This window comes from Symphalangus syndactylus, chromosome 21 (genome assembly GCF_028878055.3).
Source record: "Symphalangus syndactylus isolate Jambi chromosome 21, NHGRI_mSymSyn1-v2.1_pri, whole genome shotgun sequence".
In the NCBI taxonomy this organism is placed as follows: domain Eukaryota; kingdom Metazoa; phylum Chordata; class Mammalia; order Primates; family Hylobatidae; genus Symphalangus; species Symphalangus syndactylus.
The window spans coordinates 22,276,053-22,301,837 of record NC_072443.2 but is presented as its reverse complement, the minus strand read 5'-3'; the positions used below and the strand labels follow the sequence as shown (position 1 = coordinate 22,301,837).

Below are 25,785 nucleotides of genomic sequence, written 5' to 3'. Positions count from 1 at the left end.
TCTCTATTCATAAAAGGAACGGAGTTGCACCAAAACGCTCCCCCATATCAACGCTCCCCCATATCCTCTCCTCCCGCCCCAAGTTAAAAGAAAAAAAAGGAGAGCCGGGTGGGTGGCTCACACCTATAATCCAGCACTTTGGGAGGCCGAGGCAGGAGGATCGCTTGAGCCCGGGAGGTGGAGGCTGCAGTGAGCCAAGATCGCACCACTGCACTCCAGCCTGGGCGAGAGTGAGACCTTGCCTCACATACCAAAAAAAAAAAAAAAAAAAGGAAAAATAAACCGGCCATTTATTTCCTTCCATACGGACTAAAGAAACGCCCGGGTGTGAACACGGAACACAGCCGGGTAGCCAGGCCCTGGGGCTTCCACCACTTGCGGGCCGGCGTGGCGGGGCGGGGCGGGGGCTGGAGCACCGCCCGGAGCGTGCCCACGCTGCCCCGCCTCCAGCCGCTGCGCCGCAGCGCAGTGGGTTCGCGGCCGCGCGCAACAGGCCGTGCCAGGTGAGTGGGGCGCTCTCGCGGGCAGCCCAACGCCGGGGCAGGCCGGGTAGTGCCCGATCCCGCGGGGCGCGCGCTGCTGCTTTAGGCACCCGGCCTCGGGTACGGGTCTGGGAGACCTGTCGGTCGGCGAGAAGCCTCGGTGGCCGGCGCTGTGGTTGCGGGACCTGGGACGCGCGCCCAGACGTCCCACCTTCCCGGAGACCGGGGCAGGGTGGGTGCGGCCCGGGTCTAGGGGTAGGGTCGCAGAAGCTTTGGGCACAGAGAGTCGCACACGTGGCCTGCTAATGGTCGCGACACCAGTGAAGAGCGCACGGAAAGTTTGGAGGCTTAGCAAGGAGGGTGGTGCTGGCCTCCGCCGGGTGGTGGCAGAACTGCCTGTGCAAGCACGGCCTCCACGTGGGCTGCGCCGCCGGGCGTCAGGTCGGGCCTAAGAGACACGCTCTACAGCTGTGAAATCTGAAGTTCAGGTGTGTCGGGAGAAGAGCAGCTGCATTACATCATATGCTTCCAATTCATTTACCAGCAAATAATTCCACAACGATTGGCCGACAGCTGGGTTGTCCAACAGGTTACTGAGACCAGGTTATTCACTGTTTTCAGGAAGGATAGACTGGGAGGAAGAGGATCTGATTTCCCCACTCGTTAGCTGTAAATCTGGTGCCTCGGGTTTCATGTCACTGGGCTCATCTTTGTGCGGAGGAACCTGATTTACTCAGCTGCTTCTGCTGGTACTGGTTTTTGCCTCCTGGACATCAAGCTTTGTAACCTCATGGTCACCAAAATACACTGAGGTATAGTCCGTTTCCTCTCTAAAATCAAACTAAGAAGATAACTGCTGATCACTCCTTTAGGTCAATAGGAGAACCAGTTTTCCCTCTGGATTGATTAACATATCTCTGAGCTAAAAAGAAATGTTTTAGATCAGTCTGGGCAACCTTGTTACCAGCAATATATAATTTCTGACAGCCATGTGTTTAACTGAGCTGCGTTTGACTGTTGTCCTCCATTAGTGGACCTAAAATTCATCTAGAGAACGTATTATGTTAATGCAGATTCTGGGCCCCAGCCATCAGAAGTGGCAATCCAGTGGGCTTGATAAGGGACCCAGAAATTTGCATACTAACAACCTTGCTGGTGACTCTGAACTACATTCTGTAAAACTGCCCAGGGGATGTGGAAACTCATACTTCCCTCCCCGATTTAGTAATAGCTGCTGATGTCTAAAGTGCCTTTTAGCTTTTACGATACTGTTGAATCCTGAAGTGACAGCTACAATCAGAAAAATAATCCCCTCTGCACAAGCCATCTGTTTTTTTCTGTAACTGTTTTGTGTAAGGCCTTTGTGGTTTGTCTCCAAAATTGTATACAGACAAAAGATGAAAATGTGAAAAATTCAGCAAACATTTCTTGAGGACCTCCTATGTACCACGCCGTGCTTGTTTCCGGGGATATACAAATCCTTTCCTTCAAGAGCTTCCTCACGTCTTCATGTCCTTGAATATTCTAGAAAAGGAGGTTAGGATACCTTTAAAATATAGTGACTCTCTATCTGTTGCCTATAGTATGGTTGTCAACATTGATTTTCTTATAGGGTTTATCTGTGGGGTAGTCACCAAAGTATGAACTGTGAATCTTTTAGTCTTTTTACATTTAATGCTTATAGTCAACTCAAATGGAAAACAATTGCTCTTCAAAAACTTTTCTGTGATTTTATAGAAATATTTACTCCTACTGGGGTGGTCTCTGAGGCTTATGGGCAAGATTGTGTTGGCTGTACTATTCTAGACAAAGCATTGTCTTCTTTAATTACTACAGTATTGGATTCTAAGATATGTGTTTTACTTTTTGCTGTTTCCGAAATTGTGATATGTACCTTAAGACTTTTATATGTTTAATGTGGTAGGATGCTTCATCTATTCTCCCCTCTGCTCTAGAAAGCTGTTAAGAGGAATGGTTGTCTTACAGTCTGAGTAGTGTGAGAATCAGAGAAATAGTGTATTTGCCCAGAAACCTCTAAGCTTAGGCTCCAATTAACTGAGCCTCAAGTCATTTCAACATGAACATAGAGAAACAAATGATGTAACTTTTGGCAGTATGGGTAGTGAAATTTATATTCTAAGGAAAGCATTTGTTATACAGTATTGGGGTTTGTTAGTGATTGTAGATGGGAAAGATTCTTTTAAGTGATTTTATTTTGGCTTAAGTGTTTTGCATTCTTTGATTAGCCACACTTTCTGGTGAATGTGCTTATACTGTATTCATATATTATGCTTAAAAAAAAACAAGCTTTTCGTTTGCATCTTCCTGCTGCTCTCTCCCCTTAAATTTTAAACTGACCAATTTTGAAAGATAAGAGATATGTGGCTGAATATAAAATTGGTCTATAGGGTGCCTTTAGTAATACAAACCTAATAAACCAATCTAAGTTTTTAAAAATTAAATGTGAGCAATGTACTGTGGTCCCCAAGGCCATCCTTAGTTCAGCAATTTGCTAGGAGGACTCGGCTGATTTATTCCAGGGAAAGGATACCAAGCACAGTCAGCAAAGGGGAGAGGCACATGGGTGAAGTTCTGGGGAGACCAAGTGCAAGGCTCCGAGGGTCTTCGAGCGGCCACACTGGCTGTGTTCAGTTGCTCCAGCAACTAGTTGTGTCAGCACTTGTGAAATGTTGCCAACCTGGGAAGCTTGTTAGAGACTCAGTGTCCAGGGCTTTTACTGGGGGCTGGTCACTTAGGCCACCCCTGCCTGGCACATACCAACGTTTCCAGACTCCCAGAGGAAAGCAGGTGTTGGTATAAACTGTAATGATTGTACATTTTAGGCATGGTCAGCCACTCCTATCAGTTAATGGTGGTGGAAACTCTCCCAAAATCTTAAGTTCTCAGACGTCGGCCACAAGCTGCACTTTCAAGGGATAGCAGTCAGGCCCGCTATGGAACCTCTTCTGCATAAGCAGTACACCTTCCCGAATCCATTTTTGTATCTCTTTGTATTTCTACATCACTTGAGACTTCCATGTACTAGCAATGCTCTGCCTTCCTGAAGCCTTAATTCTTTCCTTGAGAATTCAAGCTGGTCTGTTTCACTTAAAGGAAACATTTTCAGAAAATGTGTCTTACTGACCACATATCCTAAACACTAAAGTTTATTTTTTTTTCTAAGCTTCAAGCTTTACCCCTCTCCTGTAGTATGAATTTGTATTAGTTTTCCACCATGTCCTGTGTTTCCTTATCAAAAGCACCTGGTCTTTTGAAGGACCTGAGCTGTTTAGAGGGTTTTATATTTTGACATTTCCTTTCTTGCTTTGTTCAGTTTACATCTGGGTTTCATTCTAAAGGTTCTTTTATAAGTTGCAACACATCACACAGTGCAACACATCGTTCCAGGATGCCTGGGAAGTATCCCAGGCCAGAACATTAATTCCACTTAGTCTACAGTGTAGCTGAAATACTGCTTAGTTATAATGACAAAAGAACAGCAAACAGTATTCTTGCAATTCTGATAACTCACCAAAGTAGGAAACTGTACCATTTATAAATAACAAGTCCTTGAGAAATTTTGGTTTCTATAAGCACAGTGGTTCTTAACCTCGTCGGGAGATAGGGACTCCTTTAAGAATCTGTTGAAAGTGATGGAGTCCCTTCCCAGAGGGAAAGGACTTTTAGAACTTTGCAGTCTCAGGAAATTTAAATAATTTGAATTACAGTTCTTGGAAACAGATGAGGGAGACCTGCCCTCTAAGTATCAATAGCTGTGGTTTGGAGGCAGTTCTGAAGGAGCTTTGCAGGGCTGGGCTGTGTGGCTTCTACTACTCAGCAGTGTCAGCAGCCTCTTAGAAATGCAGAATCTCAGGCCCCACCTTGGAGCTAGTGAATCATACCCTACATGTTATTGAGATGCTCAGGCGATCTGTGTGCACATTACAGTTGGCGAAGTGCTGTGTTAGGGGTTAATGATATTGATATTATTTAAAATCTTCAGTTAAAAAGTTATAGTTTTTTCAAGACTTTAGATATAACTGCTTTCAGCCTTCGCTTTTCAGCCTTTAGGGGCTTTATTTCCTTAAACGAAGGGGAGTTTCTGATAAAAGTGGCAGTTTTCAGGAATAAGCTCAGAGTTGGAAGTGAGCAGGTTCAGGTGGTTAGTGGAGACAGGAAAAGGCTGTGGCCTGCTCCGGCCACCAGGGGACACCGCAGGTCCAGGGCGCATTGATTGACCTGCGCAACACTTGGGGTGCTGCTGCGGTGAGGAGCACCTGGCAGTGGGCGGCTGTTAGTTGTTCTCTAGTCAAATGTTTGTAATTCAGAGTACATCTAATTAGATGTGGGCCCTGATGCTGATGTGAGCCAAATCCAAGATATTTGACTTTGCTGTGTCAGTGGCCACAGGCTAAACCTATCTGCAGGAACTGCTGAGACAGTTGAATAGGTTTCTTTGGGGTAATTATACTGCCTAATAAATAATGCCATGACATAGTGCTTGTGTAAAAGAAAAACACGTTCTTCTTTAGATGAATATGTCATCTGAGTGGTGGTTGAGGCTGAATCATATCTTAGAAGAAATGGCATTGGCTTGAGGCTGTCTGCTATCCTGGGGGAAGTAGCTTTGACCTATGAAGAGTTCTCATTTAGGTGCAATAGTCATTCAGTTGTGTGTGCGCGCGATCCACTAACACCAGTGCTGGCACACCTTGTAAACCTAACCACGTGTGTTTTGTTCTTTTGGTAGGTTTGCATTTCGTTACTGCTTTGTCTCGAAGACAGAACGATGCCAAAGAAAGCAAAGCCTGCAGGGAGTGGGAAGGAAGAGGGGCCGGTTCCCTGCAAGCAGATGAAGGTAGAAGCAGCTGGGGGGCCTTCAGCTTTAAACTTTGACAGTCCCAGTAGTCTCTTTGAAAGTTTAATCTCGCCCATCAAGACAGAGACTTTTTTCAAGGAGTTCTGGGAGCAGAAGCCCCTTCTCATTCAGAGAGATGACCCGGCACTGGCCACATACTATGGGTCCCTGTTCAAGCTAACAGATCTGAAGGGTCTGTGCAGCCGGGGGATGTACTATGGAAGAGATGTGAATGTCTGCCGGTGTGTCAATGGGAAGAAGAAGGTTTTAAATAAAGATGGCAAAGCACACTTTCTTCAGCTGAGAAAAGATTTCGATCAGAAAAGGGCGACGATTCAGTTTCACCAACCTCAGAGATTTAAGGTAACCAGTTTCCCCATTGCAGAATCCTCATACATTTTAAAGTACTAACATTGGCCACATATCAGCTCAAGGGTGAATACGTGGTTTGATGATGGTTAGCCTCTTGCCAGTTTGAGAAGGGGTAGCACCTCTTTGGTCTAAATGCATTCTAACTAGGATTAAGATTATGTGTTATGTTTGGTTGGACTGTTAGAAACTCCAACAACTCAGGGTAGACATTGTTGGGTATCATTGAGCTGCAAAACTAATTATACTGCAAGTTTATAAAGTTATTAAAGTGGCACTACAGCTGCAGGAGTATGTTCTGTGAGCCAGTTTGTTTTTCTATATGATAGACATTTCTATTTGGTTTGTCACATCACTGTAATTTAAGGCACGACAGCATCAAGGTGATCATTTTTTCCCGAAGTTGCCTCCCTTTACTGCCTGCATCTAAATAGAGGCTTCAGAGCCATGACCAGATCACATGCTAGATGCAAGTTCAATAAAGAGACTTCACCCTTAGTAACACCCGAATGGGTGACATTGAGGTACCTGGAACTGCTCCTGGTAAGGCTTAATAGGTGGAGGAAATCTTTGCTTTGCAAATGCAGAGGACTGGCAAATTTTTAAATTTTTTTCTATATCAGGGATTGACATTTGGGAAATAATTTGCCTCCTCTATGCTCGGTTTCTACATTTATAAAATGCAGATTTAGTATGAGCTAATTTGTTTTCCTCAAGGTTTGAGATCTGTATCTCATCTCATGACAGATGGTCCAGAATAGGTGAGGGGTTGTTCTGAATTTTAGATAAACTTTTATCCCCATTCAGAAACCCCCTTCTGTGACCCTTCATTAAATCAAAACAGCAACATGGGAGGAGAAAGAGAGGGGTTTGTGAGGTTCCATGTCAAGAGGAATGGATTCTGGCTTTATTGATGGCTTCTGGGGCTCTGTTGTCAGTTACCAATAGTGTTTCCAGTGATTTAACTTGAGGTGGCTTGTTATATCCCACTGGGCTTCATCTGGTGAATGCCCTTCCCTTTCTTTCTTGTCTAAAAGATCTTGAACCTATTCATACTCTGTATGAAGTATGAGCGCTCTTAGATTTTTCAAGACAAGTCCTGATTCCAGCTATTCCATCTCAAGCTATCACACAAAGTTGAAATGTCCCTGAAATGCTAACCTTGTGGCCTACGCGCTCAAAAAGAATTTACAAATCATTTGTCAGACCAAGTTATGATTTGAATTCAGAAAATATGGACACCATCAATAAAAAGCTTCTCGCTGAGCTAGTCCTTGGCTAGAAGTAGCACTTTTAAGAGTGGTGTTTAGAAACCTGAGCACGCTAAACATAAATGAATTCAGTGAATTTGATTACATGTACTTTGGTCATAGACCAGCAGAGAGATGATATTTGGCATATGTGTGGTATCCACTGTGGCTGTCATTTCTCTACTTTAGAATCATCCCCCGCAGGGCTTTTCTCTACTCATCCACTTGAGTGCTGCACATTCCTCATCTGGGATTCCAGTGTCCAAGAACCTGTTTCTTTTGCCTTGTTGACTAGGCTCTGGCTGAGTTTATTAAAGCAGGAAGGATGAGCTTTCTCAGCCCAAATTCAGCCCTCAGGCCAGATTAGGATGTGCCTTTTTTTTTTTTTTTTTTTTTTTTTTTTGAGACAGAGTCTTTCTCTGTTGCCCAGGCTGGAGTGCAGTGGCACGATTTCGGCTCACTGCAACCTCCGCCTCCTGGGTTCAAGTGATCCTTCTGCCTCAGCCCCCCTAGTAGCTGGGATTACAGGCACACACCACCATGCCTGGCTAATTTTTGTGTTTTCAGTACAGACGGGGTTTCGCCATGTTGGCCAGGCTGGTCTCGAACTTCTGCCCTCAGGTGATCTACCCGCCTCAGCCTCCCAAAGTGCTGGGATTACAGGTGTGAGCCACTGTGCTGAGCATTTTTTTTTTTTTTTTTTTAATCTCTTTGTATCACCAGTACTGGAGAGACCTATAAGCCATAGGAGCTCACCCTCTTACACTAGAGTCTGGATTCTAAGTACTATATTGTGAGGTGGTTTGGCATTGTGTGTGTTTCTTTAGTAATGGGCATATTAACGTCAGAATAGAGAAAGTCTAGAAGCAGTTTATCCCTGGCCAGGTTGAGAGACTGTTAGAGTGAACATGCAGCCCTTTGTTTATTGGGTCTCAGACTGTGCAAAGCTTATTAGTATAGTTAGTTTAAAAACGAGTAAGGAGGTAACCAGGGAGCCATAATAAGTTATTTGCACTTGCTTTCAGTAATCCATATATTAAAAGTCCTGGTGAGAGGAATTATCACAATTATTTGCATTTTGCTTAGCAGGCTAGAGTTTACCAAGTAATTTCATATATTTTAACTTTTGAACTTTCTAACAGGCATTTGAAATAGGGCAGCTTTTGTTCCTTTCTTTCTTTCTTTCTTTCTTTCTTTCTTTCTTTCTTTCTTTCTTTCTTTCTTTCTTTCTTTCTTTCTCTTCCTTTCCTTTCCTTTCCTTTTTCTTTCCTTTCCTTTTTCTTTCTTTCTTTCGAGACAGTGTCTTGCCCTGTTGCCCAGGCTGGAGTGCAATGGCGCAATCTCGGCTCACTACAACCTCCGCCTCCCGGGTTCAAGCAATTCTCCTGCCTCAGCCTCCTGAGTAGCTGGGACTACAGGTGCATGCCACCATGCCTGGCTAATTTTTGTATTCTTTTTTAGTAGAGATGGGGTTTCACCAGGTTGGCGAGGCTGGCCTTGAACTCCTGACCTTGTGATCCACCTGCCTCGGCCTCCCAAAATGCTGGGATTACAGGCATGAGCCACTGTACCCGGCAGTGGACTCCATTTTCTATGTGAAAAAACTGGAGTTCACAGATGCGACCTTTCCATAACTATTCCAAGCCAATAAAGGTTTCTGACTCCAAATTTAAGGCATTTTCCTACCATACTTTGAAAGATGTATTGAAATTTAGTAGCGCTTTTTATATGTTTGCTTTTGCCTTTCTTTAGGCATATACGTGGGCTTCTATTTTAGCCATGGCATTGAGTTTTGATTCTGACGGGTAGGTCAGTGGAGAGAGGAGGTCACAGCCAGCCAGGAGAGAGACTTCCGCCTTCTCCCTTTCACTGTTCTAGGTCCTCCTTGGGCTCGCCGGATATCGAGTCCTGTGGTAAAGGAGAAGACAAGTTTCAGGAGCCTTGTTTGTGCTTGAGTCAATGTTAGTAAAGCAATATCGCTTGTATACTGCTTTGCAATTTAAATAGGATTTGTGATAAGTTGTTTTATGCTGTTCGCCAGTGTTTGAGTGGGAGTGATAATATCTTTATCTTAAACAACTGAAGTCACCTTGCTTGTAATTAGAACTTGAACCGAGGTGGTTTAACTTCAGATCTCTTCTAGTAGGCCACGGTTGGCAGATTCAGAGGCTAAAGGTCCAGATGAAATAGAAAAATTGTGCCATTGATAGCATCTTCAGTAACCTTTAAGAAGAAAAGAGACATATTCATTAGTTACCCTGATAGTTGGGTCGGGAACCATAAAATCACCTATACAGTCCTGAAAGACCTCTCATACCATCAGAGAGAGAAACAGAGAGAGAGAAGCCCTGGTTTCCTAGTGGTTCCAGTTACTATATAAAAATAATTACAGAACCAGGTCCTGCTGGCCTTTCCCTGAAATAGATTAGGCCCTTTTGGAGCTCTGTGAACTCTTTGGAGCTATTCAGATGACATTGAATTATTTTTTCTGTGTTAAGTAGAAACTCTGAGATCTATAGAGAAGCCAAGTGGTCTGTATAAAGATGTCCTTGGCTAAATCCATGGCTCACGTCTGTGATCCCAGCACTTTGGGAGGCCAGAGCAGGAGGATAACTTGAATCCAAGAGTTTGACAACAGCCTGGGCAACAAAGTGAGACCACCATCTCTAGAAAAAAAAGAGAAAAAAATTAGCTGGGCATGGTAGCATGCACCTGCAGTCCCAGCTACTTGGGAGGTTGAGATGGGAGGATCATTTAAGCCTGGGATGTAGAGGCTGCAGTGAACTGTGATTGTGATCACACCACTGCACTTCAGCCTGGGTGACAGAGCAAGACCGTGTCTTAAAAAAGTCTTTTTTCATATTGACCCAGTTCTTCCCAGTTCTTTCTCACTTGATATTTTTAATACAGTGGATTCTTTTTCACTCCTGTGGTAGAAGGGACTCCCAAGTTGTGGTCATTGGTTTGCTCAGCAGATATTTAAATATGTTGTCATGCAGTCTGTGTGCCAGGCACTGTACATTCATATGTTTAAAACTGCAGTCTCTTTAGTGTCCTTTGTGATTTGTCTTTTCTTAAATTATCTGAAAGGTATGGACTTTGGAGTCACGCTTCCTGAATTTGAATCCTGGCTCCATCGTTTACTAGTTGCATGTTCTCATGCCTCAGTTTCCTCATCTGTAAACTGAAGATAATGATAGTACCCTCTTTATGAGGCAGGGTTATTGTGAGGGTTGCATAATTAATATTTGTAAAGCACTTGGAGAAAGTGCCTGGCACATAGGAAGTGCTAATATCTACATGGCCTAATTGTCCCCTCATCTCTTCTCACCAGCCTTGGTAAAATCAGACTTCCTTCTCATGGGAATATATGGCCCATCGCTAGGCCCCTAAGTCTGATGTCTGCTCTGAAGAGTTGATAGTGGAGAGAGGGAACATTACCCAGCCTGTTATTCCTTCTCTGTCTGTACCTTCTTCCTATGTTATCATTTCTGTTCCCATTGCTTTGAATATCCATTTTGTGTAGGCAATTCCCAAGTGTAATTCTTCAGTCCTTAGTTTCTGCCAGAACTTCAGACCGACTTAAAGACATCTCCATGTGGGGGGGGTCTTAGCATCCCAAACTTAACATTCCTAATATAAAACTCTTTCTTTTTGTACTGAAAACTTGTTTTTTAGTAAGTTTTTCCCATCTCATTACATGGAAAGGGGAACCGATTGCCCAAGTCAAAAACCCAAGAGTGTTTTTTTAACTCCTCTCCTTTACATTGAGTCTGTCAGCAAGTCCTGTCTGTGCTGCTTCTGGAGTGCACCCCACTCTTCTACCTCCCTCCTTGCCTTTCTTACCACCCCAGTCACTTCTCGCTTGAGCTGCTGCCTGAGAAGCTTCCTCACTGGTCTCTCTGACTTCCACTCTTTTCTACAGTGCATTCTTCACACAATAACCAGGGTGAGCTTTCAAAAATGTAAACTGGATTGTGTCCTTCCCTGCTTAAAAGCCTTCTGGACTCCCAATTGCCCACCTTGTCAGTCTTCCCTTTTTCTGTTCACATCTGTTACATGGTGTTTCAGCACTGGAATGGAAGATTTTTGAGACCGTGGGTATTGGCTGTATCATTGCATAATTCCCAGTATCTGGTGTATAATAGTTGTGTAGTAAAGACTTCCTAAGTGAACAAGAACATGCTCTTACTCTTATTTCTAATACATTTTTCACTCCCCCCCACCCCCGACCCTTTCTTTTTTCCTTTTTTGTAAAGGGTGAGCTTTGGAGGATCCAGGAGAAGCTGGAATGTTACTTTGGCTCCTTGGTTGGCTCGAATGTGTACATAACTCCCGCAGGATCTCAGGGCCTGCCGCCCCATTATGATGATGTCGAGGTAAGAGATGGAGAAAATTCCCCCATGTTGGGAAGAATGAGTTGTTGAGAGCCGGGTTTAGTAGAGTTGTCAGGGTGAGTTCACATTATTCTCTAAGGTGCTTAGGTCTGTATTCGCTCTTTCTGTGCAGTGTCTGGAGATACCAATTTCATCAAAATGTTGGGCCAAAGTAAATCCCACTAAACTGGTTTCCTGCTCTGTCTCAAAGGGACAGCTTGTTTCCAATCTTACTAATTTAAAGAGCCACACATTCCTCTGAAACATGTATTTATTGAATTTATCTACAGAAAGGTGTGCTTGGCTTTTCCTGTAATTTCACAAAGCAAGGTCTTTAATAAGATGAGGTCACAAATAATCCTTCGTCTGCTTTCATTTTGTTCTTTTTCAGTAGCTGCCAAAAATATGTATATATTTTCCATTTGTGAAAATCTTGGGGCAGCTTGAATGAGGGTCATGGTTTCACTTAAGCATTGGCATCTTGACAAGTGTTGATTTCACTCTGATGTGGCTTCCAAAAAAATTTAACTCTTTGGCTTATGTATTCCATAGTTTTATTTTTGTCCTAATATAAGGTGTAAACATAGAGTTATTGGTAAAAAGTCCCCTTTTTCTCCTTTGATAGCAATTTGACATCAATACATTTTCACAAAATGTTATTTTTAATATTTTTAATAGAATATCTTTGACTGAATAAAGAATAAAAAACTCGAAGTTTTCCTGTCTGCCCAGGCCCTTTCAACATTCAGGATTTAGACATTCAGCAGTATCTGAAGCTTGGCTTTTCCATCAGAGATTATGGGCTTTCAGCTGTCTGATAGAAGATTTAAAGGAATGAGATAGTGGGATATAAAGAACTCAGCGAGTCTCTAAGAAAGTGAAAAGAATGAATATCCAGTGTCAGGATTCACGATTCCCTGTTTTTAAAAATAAAACCCTGTAGTGGCAACTTTTGTTTAACTGTGGAATGACATGCATTTCTCATCTTTCATTTTTATTTTTTATTGGAAACTTGTACACTTGACCCTTGTGCAGTGTGGGGGTTAGTGGTGCCAACACCTTGTGCAGTCAAAAATCTGCTTGTAACTTTTGACTCCCCTAAAACTTAACTACTAGTAGCCTACCATTGCCTAGATATCTTACTGATAGCATAAATTGGTTAATACTTATTTTGTATATGTGTTATATACTTTATTCTTCAATAAAGGAATCTGGAGAAAAGTTATTAAGAAAATTATAAGAAAGAGAAAAGTATTTTTAGTATTGTATTTATCAATACCGTAAGTTTACGTCATTTGTTTACAAGTTGAATCGTCCATCTGAAATGGTGGGTAGCCACAGCTGCAGGCCTTGATCTACAATACACATCAAGCAATTGAACTTTTTCTTGTAATGTTACGACTTTTTTCTGTTTCTCGGGAGTACTTGCAGTAGCAGTAGTGGCACATTGTATGGTCCCATGGTGTTATTCAAGGCTTAAGGTGTTGCACTAAACATGATGAAAAATACACAATAACTGTTGAGAGATCACTTTTTACTGTGATACACAATTCACTGGAGAGAGGAACTGCTCATGTGGAGATAATTAGCATTGCACTTGAGCTCGTGGCAATAGCAACAGGAGGTAGCACAAATTTTATTACAGTAGTACAATATGTACTAAAGTTAATTTTATTCAGCTATTCCATAGTGCATCTTTAAGTTTGTTTACATGTCTTGACTGCAAATGGTGGTCTAGAAGTATTTGTATGGGTCAGTTTTGTTAAATTTTAACCTTTTGTAATAGATTTGTGAATATTTTATGGTAGTAGATGATAGACTAGTATCTACATATGTTTTTATATTTGATGCATTTATGACATTCTTAATTCTTTTGATATTTTTCATGTTTTTCAAATTGTTGCAAATCTCCCCCAAATTTTCCAGTATCTTTATTGAAAAAAATCAGCATATAAGTGGACCTGTATGGTTCATCCCCATGCTGTTAGGCCAGGCATGGTGGCTCACGCCTGTAATCACTTTGGGAGGCCGAGGTGAGAGGATTGCTTAAAGCCAGGAGTTCAAGACCATCCTGGGCAACAAAGTGACACCCCATCTCTACAAAAAAGATAAATTAGCTGAGAACTGTGGTGTATGCCAGCTTCCCAACTATGCAGGAAGCTAGGGCAAGAGGATCATTGGAGCCCAGGAGTTTGAGAGGCTGCAGTGAACTGTAATTGTGACACTGCACTCCAGCCTGGCCAGCAGAGTGAGACTGTCTCTAACAAATAAATAAATCAAAAAACCTGTGTTGTTCAAGGTTCTCCTATATATTCGTCTAAGCCCTTAGAGGGCTAATATTCCAGAAGCACTTTGTGTGTGAGTTGTCAGGAAGCTCTCTGATGCTCCTGGGCCTTGTCGGTCTCTAGGTTTTCATCCTGCAGCTGGAGGGAGAGAAACACTGGCGCCTCTACCACCCCACTGTGCCCCTGGCACGAGAGTACAGCGTGGAGGCCGAGGAACGGATCGGCAGGCCGGTGCATGAGTTTCTGCTGAAGGTGTGTGATGACCATTGTGGGCACCTCACTGTTAGAGCCATCGTGGTTTCCTCTGTTCCTAAGACAAGTTCAGGCTCAAGGGTTAGAGTTCGTGTGACGGTCCCCATGGGAATATATCCCTGGGTTTCAGGGCAGGCTGGTTCTCATTGCCATCAGCCAGCACATGGAATTTCTGAAGGAGTCTTGGTGGTTTGCACTTGGAGAAGTGGGTTAAGGATGTATTAAGTTCATTTCCCAAATAACCTGTTTTCATGTACAGTTCAAGTTCAACAGGAAGAAAGAGAATTCAGTGAACCACTGACTCCTGTAGAGGAAACATGGAAGCTCTGGCCTTGGGCAGCTTCTCCACATCTAAGAAGATGGTTGGCACAGGGCTGGAAGTTGCTTAGGCAGAACGTAGCCAGGGATCCCTTAGTTTTTTTTGTTGTTGTTGCTAAAATTCCAGTGTGACTCATTTTCATCCTGGTTATATGGCAGACTATCTCTGTACCCCCTGCATACAGTTACCAGAACAGTAGTAATCAGGAAAGTTCTTGAGGATTCCTTCTCTGGGGATTCAGGTGGCTTAATCATGTGCAGGTTCCTTGGCATCTTGCTGCTGAGAAAATCTGTCTTTGAGCAGTTAACATCGATGGGAACATAGCCAATCCCCAGCAGGAGAGGTTGTTGAGGAAAAGAACGTTAGATGGATAGGAGTAGTTCCATAACTCAACTTTATACTCTTTCTTAAAACATGTAACTTAATTTCTTTTAGCAATAAAACAATAGTTGTTTTAAACCATTCCAAAGATTCTACCAACCTGACACATTTGCATATACTTATTTTCTTGTCTCTCGAAGTTATAATTAGTCTGTTTCTTACTCAATGCCTTGTGTGTTTCTTAATTTCAAAATCCTTACCTACCTCCCAGTAACTAAGGGAGACAATCTTGCTTTTTAGGATGGGTGCCTATATTATAGGAGACTTAAATAAATAAACAACAGTAAAGGTAACCTTACTGGTTTTTTTTTATGCTTTCAGTCAGTGGTCATCAAACTGTGGCCCATGGGCCAGAAAATCTGGCCTGCTGCCTGTTTTTGTAAATAGTTTATTGGAACACAGCCACACCCATTCCTTAATGTACTGTGTTTACACTACACCAGCAGAGCGGACTAGTTGCCACAGAGATCACATGGCCCGCAAACCGAAAATATGTACTGTCTTTCCATTTGGCTCTTCACAGAGTTTGCCAGCTTCTGCTTTTGTTGCACCATGTTTACATAGATTCATGGTTGGCTGTCTTTAAGACTAAGCCATCTATAGTCTCGGAGGTCAGGGCTGAGTTACTCAGGCCGATGACCTGGCTACTTGCTCTGCCCGAGAAGGTCAGGCTTCATAGTGGCCTTTAAGTGTAAAGGGTATGGATTCTTTGTATTGTTGCCATGCCCATTAAACAGTCAACACAGAGTCCATTAGGAGATGCACTGAGTCTCCTGGACGGAGAAAGACCATGTTGTGCAGTATTGTTCAAGTGTGTATGTGTATGTGCATGTGATTTTATTTTATTTATTTATTTATTTATTTATTTATTTATTTATTTTAGACAGAGTCTCGCCCTGTCACCCAGGCTGGAGGGCAATGGTGTGATTTCAGCTCACTGCAACCTCCGCCTCCCGGGTTCAGGCGATTCTCCTGCCTCAGCCTCCCGAGTAGCTGGGATTACAGGTGCCTACCACTACGCCCAGCTAATTTTTTGTATCTTTAGTAGAGACAGGGTTTCACCATGTTGGTGAGGCTGGTCTCGAACTTCTGACCTTGTGATCCACCTGCCTCGGCCTCCCAAAGTGCTGGGATTACAGGCGTGAGCCACTGCGCCCGGCCCACATTTGAGCTTTTAACCAGTGGGCCTCTTCAGGCGAAACCTTGTGTCAATGCCCAAAGATGAAATAGAGAGGCTTAGTGGCTGTGGTTGAAGGATGGGCATGGGAGGGTGACAGTGGGGGTCTTGGAGCCCTTATCCACTTCTTTCCCCTACACCAGTGGCAGCCCATGCAGTTCATCTGCAGACCCAGACTCCCAAGATGAGATCACCCCTGTGATGGAAACACCACTCTGTGGCTTAGGGATCTGACAGATCTGATTTTGAATTCAGCTGCTGTCACTTATTAGCTGTACGTCCTTGGTCAAGTTATTCATCCAAGTCCCAGTTTTCCCTTTATTAAAACGGAGATCACAATATTTACCTTGCAGGCTATGAGGATTGAAAAATACTATTTTGCTGCCTCCTTTACAATAAATCTTCAGTTGGGGTGCGGTGGCTCACACCTGTAATCCCAGCACTTTGGGAGGCCGAGGCAGGTGGATCACCTGAGGTCAGGAGTTCGAGACCAGCCTGACCAACATGGAGAAACCCCATCTCTACTGAAAATACAAAATTAGCTGGGCATGGTGGCTCATGCCTGTAATCCCAGCTACTCAAGAGGCTGAGGCAGGAGAATCACTTGAACCCAGGAGATGGAGGTTGCAGTGACCGAGATCACACCATTGCACTCCAGCTTGGGCAACGAGAACGAAACTCCATCTCAAAAAAAAAAAAAAATCTTTAGAGGCAATATCTGTATGTCTGTCTTAGTTTTTCTGTTGCTTCTTGTCAAATTGCCACAAACTCAATGGTTTAAAACAACATAAATTCATTATCTTATGCTTCTGGAGGTCAGGAGACTAAAAGAGGTCTCACTAGGGTTGCCGTACTGCATTCCTTCAGGAGGCTGTAGGGGAGAATGTTTACTTACCTTTTCCAGCCAGGAGGGTGGGGCAAGTGTGTATGAAATGAATGAAATATAGTCATGTGCCACTTGACATTTTAGTCAACAACAGACTGTGTATGTGACAGTTGTCCCATAAGGTTATAATGAAGCTGAAAAATTCCTATCACCTAGTGTTATTGTAGCCATTGTAAAATGTTGTAGTGCTACGCATTACTCACGTGTTTGTGGTGATGCTGGTCTAAACAACCCTACTTCTTTGCTAGTCACATAAAAGCGTACAGTTGGGCCCTGAGCTCTCCCATTCACTTACCATCACTGACGGGCTCACCCAGAGTAACTTCCAGTCCTGTGTAGATGTACCATTTCTTATTGTCTATACTGTATTTTTACTTGTCCATGTTTAGATATATTTAAGTACACAAACACCATTGTGTTACAGTTTTCTACAGTACTCAGTGCAGTCACATGCTGGATAGGTTTGGAGCCTAGGAGCAGTAGGCTGTACCATGTAATGTAGGTAGTACACTATACTACCTAGATTTGTAAGTACACTTTGATGTTTGCACAGTGACAAACCACTTTTCTCAGAACATAACCCCATTGTTAAGTGACGTGTGACTGTATACGTGAGAGTCTCACCCAGGCTGGCACAGAGACACTCAGTAAATGATAGTTATAATTATCAGTAAAGCATTTACTTGAAGTACTGTCAGTTTATTGTCATTCAGGGAAAATTTGCAACTAAGGTAGCTTATGAATATATATCATGATATATTCCTCTTGCTTTGAGGAGAATCTTAATTTTTTTTTTAAAGCTGGTATTTCTTGAGCTCTTCCTCCAGGGCTCATGGTCTTAACCATTGCACCAGACTGCCTCTTGTAGTTGCAGAGAGATGATGAGATGCCCTCAAGATTCCCTCTTTTCTCCATAGGTAGCTGCTATATGGAATATTTTGGCTTGAGTGGGATTAGGAAGGAGGTAGCTCAGGGCAGGAGTAATTTGGGGAGAATGTTTTGGTCCACTCACTTGGAGTAGGGTAGAAGAGGCTCAGCTGCCCAAGAAAATGATGAATTTTTGATTACATCTTATTTTTTAGTTCAAATAAGGATTGTATAGTTTTTCAGTTCATCCCAACATTCACTGAGCCTGTGTTGGGTGCTAGGTGCTTTGCTAGGGTAAGCTCTGGGAAAGACAAGATGGTAAGATACAGACCCTGCACCTAGAAATACTAAAAAATTATCAGGAAGTGGGGGACTGGCAGATAAAATCATGTAATCCAATCACATGCCCATCATTGCCCTAAGAGCTTGGAAGCAGCATCTCTAATCCTCAGAATAATCCTATAAGGTTTGGGGCTATTAACCTTCATTTTACAGATAAAGAAATTGAGGCTTTGGGCAGGTAAGTTGCCAGATCATCAGCCAGTAAGTGGCTGTATCTGTGTGACTCTAAATTAAAGCTCCTACTCTTAACCACTGAAGCATGCAAGAGGGAGGAAGCAGGCTTCCCAGGCACAGGATGTTACCTTCCTTGATCCCTGCATCAGGGCAGGGTAGTCTCGGGTGAGTCTAGTCTCAGCTTGAGAATGAAAAAATAGTGACTTCAGGCACCGAGAGCCTCTCGTGGATCGTGGTTAACAGTGACAGGCTCACGGACACAGAGAAACTAGACTAGCTTCACACGACATGAGCCCAGCATATAGACTGTGCCCTGAGGTTGTGGTTTCTGGAATGGAGAACTGAGACTCAAAGCCCATATTTATCTCCCTGAAATAAAGAGGACTGAGAAGGAATACTTATTAACTTCTCTCCCCTTTCCTATTCCTTCCTTTAGCCGGGTGATTTGTTGTACTTTCCCAGAGGAACCATTCATCAAGTGGACACTCCTGCGGGGCTGGCCCACTCGACTCACGTGACCATCAGCACCTACCAGAACAAGTAAACACTGCCTCCCAGCTGGGCATGCTAGGACAGCTCTGAGTCCTGCAGCAGCCACGTTCACGAGGGACATGAGGGAGTTGGCCCCTACCTCCTATGCAAACCCCAGGGTTTCTGTCCTTTGCTGACTTCCGCATTCCTTCGATGTCCCATGTATATGACTGGTCCCTCTGGACTTGCTCCTGGGGACATCATGAACCTGACTCTATGTAGGACGTGGGGCGTTACCCAAATAAAGAGTCCTATAGTTTGGAAAGAAAGAGACTAGCTGTGGGTACATCACTGTGTTAGTGATGCCAGGCTGGGCTCGTACTCTTGCTCTTTTTTTTTTAATATGATAAAATATATAGAACACAAAATATACCATTTTAAACCATTTTAAAGCATAGTTTGACATTAATTACATTCACACTCTTGTGCAACCATCACCACTATTCATTTCTAAAACATGTTTATTCCAACAGAAACTCTGTACCCATTGAAATCTCTTGGTCTCTTTGAGGGTTTCTCCTTTAACAGTCCATGAAGTTAAAGTAGGACAGGCAGTCTGGAACAGCAGGAACTAAAGTGCGTGTGCTGACAGCAGTTCCAATTAAAATCATATTCATTTCAGCTAGTACCTCCTCACTGGGTGGCATTGCTGTGTGAGTTATAACCAAAAAGCAGCAACCTTGCTGGTCCAAATCATATTTAAAAATACTAATCATGGCCAGGCGTGGTGGCTTACTCCTGTAATCCCAGCCCTTTGGGAGGCTGAGGCGGGTGGATCGCTTGAGGTCAGAAGTTTGAGACCAGCCTGGCCAACATGGTGAAACCCCGTCTCTACTAAAAAAAAAAAAATACAAATATTAGCCAGGTGTGGTGGTGTGCACCTGTAATCCCAGCTACTCTGGAGGTTGAGGCAGGAGAATCACTTGAACACAGGAGGTGGAGGTTGCAGTGAGCCAAATCACGCCATTGCACTACAGCCTGGGCGACAAAGCGAGACTCTGTCTCAGGAAAAAAAAAAAAAAAATACTAGTCATGAGTTAATGTGTTAAACAAATATGTACTAGACATCGTGTTTGTTGCTGGGAATTCAAGAATTTTATTGAAGGGGTTTTGAGAGAGCTTATACTTTGGAAGTGGTTGTAGGAGAAGAGATGGTGTGATAAATTCTATTGTAGGTTTGTGGAGGAGACTCTTGGAGCATAGAGGAATGCATTTAGCTAAGTAGGGGCATTAGAGAAGCCTTCAGAAATGACACCAATGCTGAGTGAGTCTTAAAGGATGAGTAAGTAGGGGTGGGTCAGCAGATCAGAGTAGGAGAGGACATTCTATGTCCGAGGGACGGCAAGTCACCTCCTACCTTCAAGGCCAGAACTTGGAAAACAAGTTAGTAAGCATACCTCTGCTTCTTCATCAGACTTTTCAGTGTGAATTTCACCTCTACATTTAAAAGACTTACTGGAGGAATTAGCTGAGGCCTGGCCCTAGTTTAGTGCTATCTTTCCCACAAGTAGAAGGCCCAAGCTTGTATTAGGCTTTCATTTTGAAAAATGCCCTCATCACTGTGGCTAGGTAGGTTCCTTGCATCTTAAGGGACAAAGTCGCCAAAGCCAGCTCAAGAAGTGCAGGGTCACTTGAGGGAGTGAGTCCTAGAAACTATAGAAAGGCCAGGCTACAGAGAGACTGGAATCAGAAGTCCATTCTGGATTCAGAGCAGTTCTGGACCTCAGAGTTTGGCCCTTTGAATATCCATGCATCTGCTGGTGTCCCATCATTAATGTTTCTCAGGTACTCCCTTTCTGTAATTCTCTTTTCCATTTCTCTTGCTGCTACCAACTGGTTTTCTAGCGACTGGTGTTTTCTCCCTTCTGTTCCTTCTTCAGCTTCTGTTTACTCATAACATTAGGCCATCACCAGTTGCTGCTCTGACCTCTCTCTATCTCATTGACCCTATTAGCTTTTGCTTTTGCTAAGGACCTGACTCACTTTCTGTTTCCCAATCCCAGGAGTGAAGAACTGGCCGGCTGCCCCTGGGTCCTATTCATTTCTTCTCCTTTCAGCCTGGGCTGGGAAGAACTTCCTAAGTTACAGAAGTTGCCTGCTTAGGGTTGTGGGTGGGTACCATGATCAATGTGTCCAGGCTGGATTTTGACCTGTGTCTTGGTCAGTGATGCTGGAGCTAGAATGAGAAGATGTGACTTGAGGGCCATTGCTCCCCAGAAATGATCCTGTGTTTTGAGCCTAATGCTCCTTCAGGTACCATGTAAAGGTGAATATTTGGGGCCTCTTCCTAACACCTCTCAAGGTAGCATTGTTGGAGTGTTTGGGGGTCTGCCGCATGTTGTTGATTTGGTTGTTTTACCAAAGTGAACCCTTCAAGAGATATTCCTAAATTGTAGGAAGTCCCAATATCTATTCTGACTCTTAGAAGAGCACTATTTAACTTCTACTAAATTCCTCCATGAGCTGTTGCTGTATGACTTCCACCTACATAACCCTGCAAAGGAAGCACATACTTTATGGTGCTGAGAGATCTGCATGTGCCCTCCAGGTTGAGACTCAATAAAAGATGCAGGGTTGGATATAACATTAAGTCACAAAGCAATGAGGCTGCCAGGTAGTAGATGTCCCAGGAAAAGTGTCTCTCGTGGCTTTTGTCCTCCTTTGCAACTTTTCTGGGAGGGAAGCGTAACAGTGTTAATTTTGCTTACTGAGTGAGAAGTAAGTCATACTGTGAATTTCCATTTTCCACTAGCCGGCAATTTGAAATCTGCTGGTGACACAGGAAAATTTTAAATAGCTAAGAAATGTTTAAAGAGAGCATCCCCACAGAGTGCGTTTCTTACACCGGCACACACTTAGGAATGAGCCAATTCCAGATACCCCAGAGAAAGCAAAGGTAATTGAATAGGGATGTTTGTCCCTAGATGTTATTTTTAGTCACTGGCTTCTATCCCCTGGTAAAACCACTGCTAGACATAATTGTTTTGGAATTATTGATGGTAGATATTTTATTCAGGAGTAGCATCCCTTGTAAGTGACAAGGAAAATGGAACATACAACTGTTCAAATAATTACACAATCCAGAGATCTTGCTGTTACCCCAAATTTCTGTTGTATTTATTGCACATAAAATTTGGTTTTAGATCCTATAATGACTGTTTAAATTTCCTACAAATCTCCCCTTATAGACACTTTTGTTAAGAATTTGGTCCGTTGAACTTCCTGTTTCATGAAAGTCTGTGGTTTTCTGAGAGCTTTTAAGGGAAATCAGTATTGAAGCCTAGCTTCCCACTTTTAACTTTGCAAGTGAGTGGAATGGGGAGGGAGGAAACAGGGTGGTTGATGAAGGTCTTAGATTTCCATGCTGAGTCACGTCCAATTAATGGAACTCAAAATGCCTGGACAGGGAAGCCATAATCCAATTTGTAGCTTTTGGCTTTACTAGCAATAAGTATTTCATGTATATTTCGTATGCACTCACTGTTTTGGCTTTTTTTTTTCCCCCTTGGTGCATATCCTAGTTCATGGGGAGATTTCCTTTTGGATACCATCTCGGGGCTTGTATTTGATACTGCAAAGGAAGACGTGGAGTTACGGGCCGGCATACCCCGGCAGCTGCTCCTGGTAAGGAGTAAAGGCAGGTAGGAATGAAGGATGGTAGCTGTAGCCCAGGCCAGCTGAAGTCCTACCTTAAGGACCCCACGATACTTCTTCCCACAGGAGCCAGGCTTGTCTACTGTGCTGCACTGCTGAGCTGTGTGACTTGCAGAATGAGTGGAGTGCCGTGTGTTATGTGGTGATCCAAAGAACTGTGATGTACAGACAGCTCTGTATTTCACAGTGGCAGTAGCAGGCAGTGTGAAAATGTTGGTTGAGTAAATGAATAGTATGGCCAGGAGAACTGTAGATTTAGCACACATCAGATTACTAGTTAAGAGAAACTCACTGTACTGGAGATCCTGGCCTCGGTGTATTCATTGGCTGCCTGTTCTTTTATTACATTTTGAAACAAGAGTGTTATTTGATTAGTTTTGAGATGAGTGGATTAGAGCCGAGTTGAGCAAAGGTTGCTTTCTCTGAAGCATTCATCTTAGGACAGTGACCTGCTTTCCAAAAGGCAGAACTCAGACTGTACCATATTTCCAAGGATCTCTATTTCTAGGCAAAATTCTGAAAATTTTTTGCAAACAATAGGCAGCGTAGAATTAAGTGTTTATAAGGAAATGATGAGATGTCATTCTCAGGGGCTCAGGTTGTCCCTTCCCCTTTGGAATGACATGGATTAATGTCTATACCAGGTGGCTGGCAGTTTTGCAGTCTACTGCGGAGACTGAGCTGGGCAGTAAGTTCTGCTGGCATCTGGGCCAGGACTCACTTCTGTGTTCCTAGCAGGTGGAATCCACAACTGTTGCAACAAGACGATTAAGTGGCTTCCTGAGGACACTTGCGGACCGGCTGGAGGGCACCAAAGAACTGCTTTCCTCAGACATGAAGAAGGATTTTATTATGCACAGACTCCCCCCTTACTCTGCGGGAGATGGGACAGAGCTGTCAACACCAGGTGGAGCTTGCTGTTTTCTTCTGGGTGGTCAGAGGCTAATGCAGGATGTTTGCGGTTTTTCTGAGTAGGCTCCTTTTTGAACAGATGGAAAGTATGAAGTGCTTTCGTGTTAATGTGGACCTACATCCATCCTTAGTGTATACAGCCAGACGAGATGTGCTGCACTCAACCTTTAGCAACCTGTATCTTAGAAGTCATTTGGAAAGAACTTGTATCCCAGCCTGATGGGAAATAAGAGCCCTGTTCTTTTGGTTGAGAAATATGTATATTTATAGGTACTCTGGTATTCATAGTCTTCAGGAAGTTTTAAAAATTTGAACATCGAAATAATCTTGTTGGAGTTAAGTCAGGGATGGGTTGTCTTTGTGTTGCTTAAAGGAATGCCTGAGGCTGGGTAATTTATATAGAAAAGAAGTTTATTTGGCTCATGGTCTGCAGGCTGTACAAGAAGCATGTTGATGGTATCTGCATTTGGAGAAAACCTCAGGCTACTCACAGTGGAAGGGGAAAGGGAGTCGGCATTTGCAGAACACATGGTGAGAGAGGAAGCAAAAGCGAGGAGAAATGCCAGGCTCTTTTTAACACCAGCTGTCATGGGAACTAACGGAACAAGAACTCACCGCCCCCAACCCCGGGGAATTAATCTATTCATGAGGGATCTGCTCCCTGCAGTGTGACCCAAACACCTCCCCTTAGGCTGCACCTCCACACTGGGGATCAAATTTGAACATGAGATTTGGATAGGACAAACATCCAAATCATAGCATGGGTAAAATGGTTACCATCAGCCAGTGAGATTCAAGAAATGTCCAAGATTATCATCAACCTTCTCCAAGGTGCAGGTGCCTAATTTATGACAGATTTAGGCTGCAAATGAGATAACATACTTCTGGATGGATGATGTCATTGATGACTTCCAGATGGATGATGTCAATATCCTATAGCAAAGACCACCATGAACATACTCCTGAATTCAGACAAAATTGGATTTATTGACTTGTTGCTGTGGGAAGACCAACACACCATTGGGGACCGCAGGGCATCTCAGTAAAAGGGTGTTAGAAAAGATTTATAGGACTCAGGTGTAAGTTAGGTGATTCTGGAGAGGGTTCAAGGAAGCAGGGCTTTGCTCTGGATTGGATGCTGTCAGGAAATGGAAGGGATTCTATGATTAAGTCTCCTGAATGTTATCTGGTAGGCAGGAGGAATGTATGAGGCTGAAGTTATCAATGGTAAAGCAGAAGTGGTCACTCATTAGCCAGAGTACGGGGATGTTTGGTCAGTGTTGTGGTTTGGAATATGTTCTTGCCTTGCCTGAGTTCAGACATGAGTATGTATGGAGTGGTGGTGTTTTGTCTTGACCTATCATGGTCACAGAGTGATCTCTGATGTTAGCATTCTGTGGAATTGCCCGTGTTCAACAGGAGAACACCAAGACCTAGCTGTGAGTGCCAGGCCAGCTTTTTGGCTGCTGTTCTTTCTCAGCGTTGAGTGAAAAGAGTATTTTTTACTAACTCTTATAAAACTCTTAATTATGACCAAGAGAGAACCACTGAGATAGATAATCTATGAGGCCCCTTCCAACACTGATTCTATATACATTTTTATCATAGTCTTTGGAGGAAGCTAAGAATTTGTTTTTGATTGTATCTATTCCAAATAGCAAATGTTTTCCAAGCACATGGTTTACTCTTTAGCAGAACAGTTTGCTTATGCACCAGCTTATGGCCCAGACTACTTCAGTGTTTTCCTTATCTTAGCCATTATATTCAATAAAGTGATGATCCCTCATGACTCCTTCCCCACGCAGATGACCCTGTAAGGCTAGTCTGTTTTTATTGGGTATTGTTCCACTAAGTTAAATCCAATTTGGAAAAAAAATTTTTTTTCTGTGGACTTTGTTAGATAGCTTTTATAGGATATTATGCTTGACTTACATAGACTGAATAATTGACCAGGGTCACACACCTAATAATTGGTGGTGGAGTAGTGCAATTTTGAACTCAGGTAGTACTTCCAGAGTCCACGTGTTGAGCAAGAAGCTTGTAGAGGACAGGAACTGGAGGAGTGAGTGTTCTGTGCAGAAAGCACCACAGCCTTATGTGCTATGATAGCCACTGTACTTCGATGGTATTATTTTTGTCTATTTATTGTACTTATAAACTTACGTTGTTATTTATCTAATTCTATGTCTGTCTTCACTGTAAGAATGAGCTCCATAATGATGTGAACCATAATATCAGTACAATGTTGGGGTAAGCAAATTCTTCAGTTGGAGTGTATGCCATGTTTGGATTCACCTGTAAATTGTTACTAAATATGTTTCCTATGTGTATGTGTAAGCAAGTTTGAATCTGCCTGTTGCCTTTTTTGAAGGGCGGCTTTCTCTCTTTGGGGTTTTCTAGGTGGAAAGTTACCGAGGTTGGACAGTGTAGTGAGACTGCAGTTTAAAGACCACATTGTCCTCACAGTACTGCCAGATCAGGATCAATCTGTGAGTATCCAAGAGGGAGGAGATTTCCTCTCTTCTCAGGGTGTTTTTCACCAAAGGCCTCAGGTTATCAGATTAACCACTGGTCTCTGCCTTTCTCCTTTGGGAATCCACCTGCATTCAGTTTAATGCCACTTCTTCAGATCAGATGATGACCAAATCTCACAGTTTCAATTCCATATTT

At 43.2% G+C, this 25,785-nt stretch overlaps 1 protein-coding gene across 13 annotated transcripts in view; it reads left to right on the top strand.

Moving 5' to 3' along the window:
• The first annotated feature begins 408 nt into the window (after positions 1 to 408).
• RIOX2 (ribosomal oxygenase 2) overlaps positions 409 to 25,785 on the top strand; it is a 28,245-nt gene continuing 2,868 nt past the window's right edge. The window contains exons 1-10 of one of the 13 annotated variants that reach the window (XM_063630566.1): positions 443 to 503; positions 1,104 to 1,294; positions 1,873 to 2,018; positions 5,233 to 5,703; positions 11,219 to 11,338; positions 13,744 to 13,872; positions 18,455 to 18,558; positions 22,071 to 22,173; positions 22,939 to 23,110; positions 25,516 to 25,604. In XM_063630566.1, the coding sequence (XP_063486636.1) occupies positions 1,992 to 2,018; positions 5,233 to 5,703; positions 11,219 to 11,338; positions 13,744 to 13,872; positions 18,455 to 18,558; positions 22,071 to 22,173; positions 22,939 to 23,110; positions 25,516 to 25,604 (1,215 nt within the window). In that variant the 5' untranslated portion in view covers positions 443 to 503; positions 1,104 to 1,294; positions 1,873 to 1,991. Of the gene's footprint in view, positions 971 to 1,020; positions 1,295 to 1,872; positions 2,019 to 5,232; positions 5,704 to 11,218; positions 11,339 to 13,743; positions 13,873 to 18,454; positions 18,559 to 22,070; positions 22,174 to 22,938; positions 23,111 to 25,515; positions 25,605 to 25,785 lie in introns of those variants that run through there. The other 12 variants (XM_063630571.1, XM_063630569.1, XM_063630570.1 and 9 more) reach the window with 12 other exon arrangements.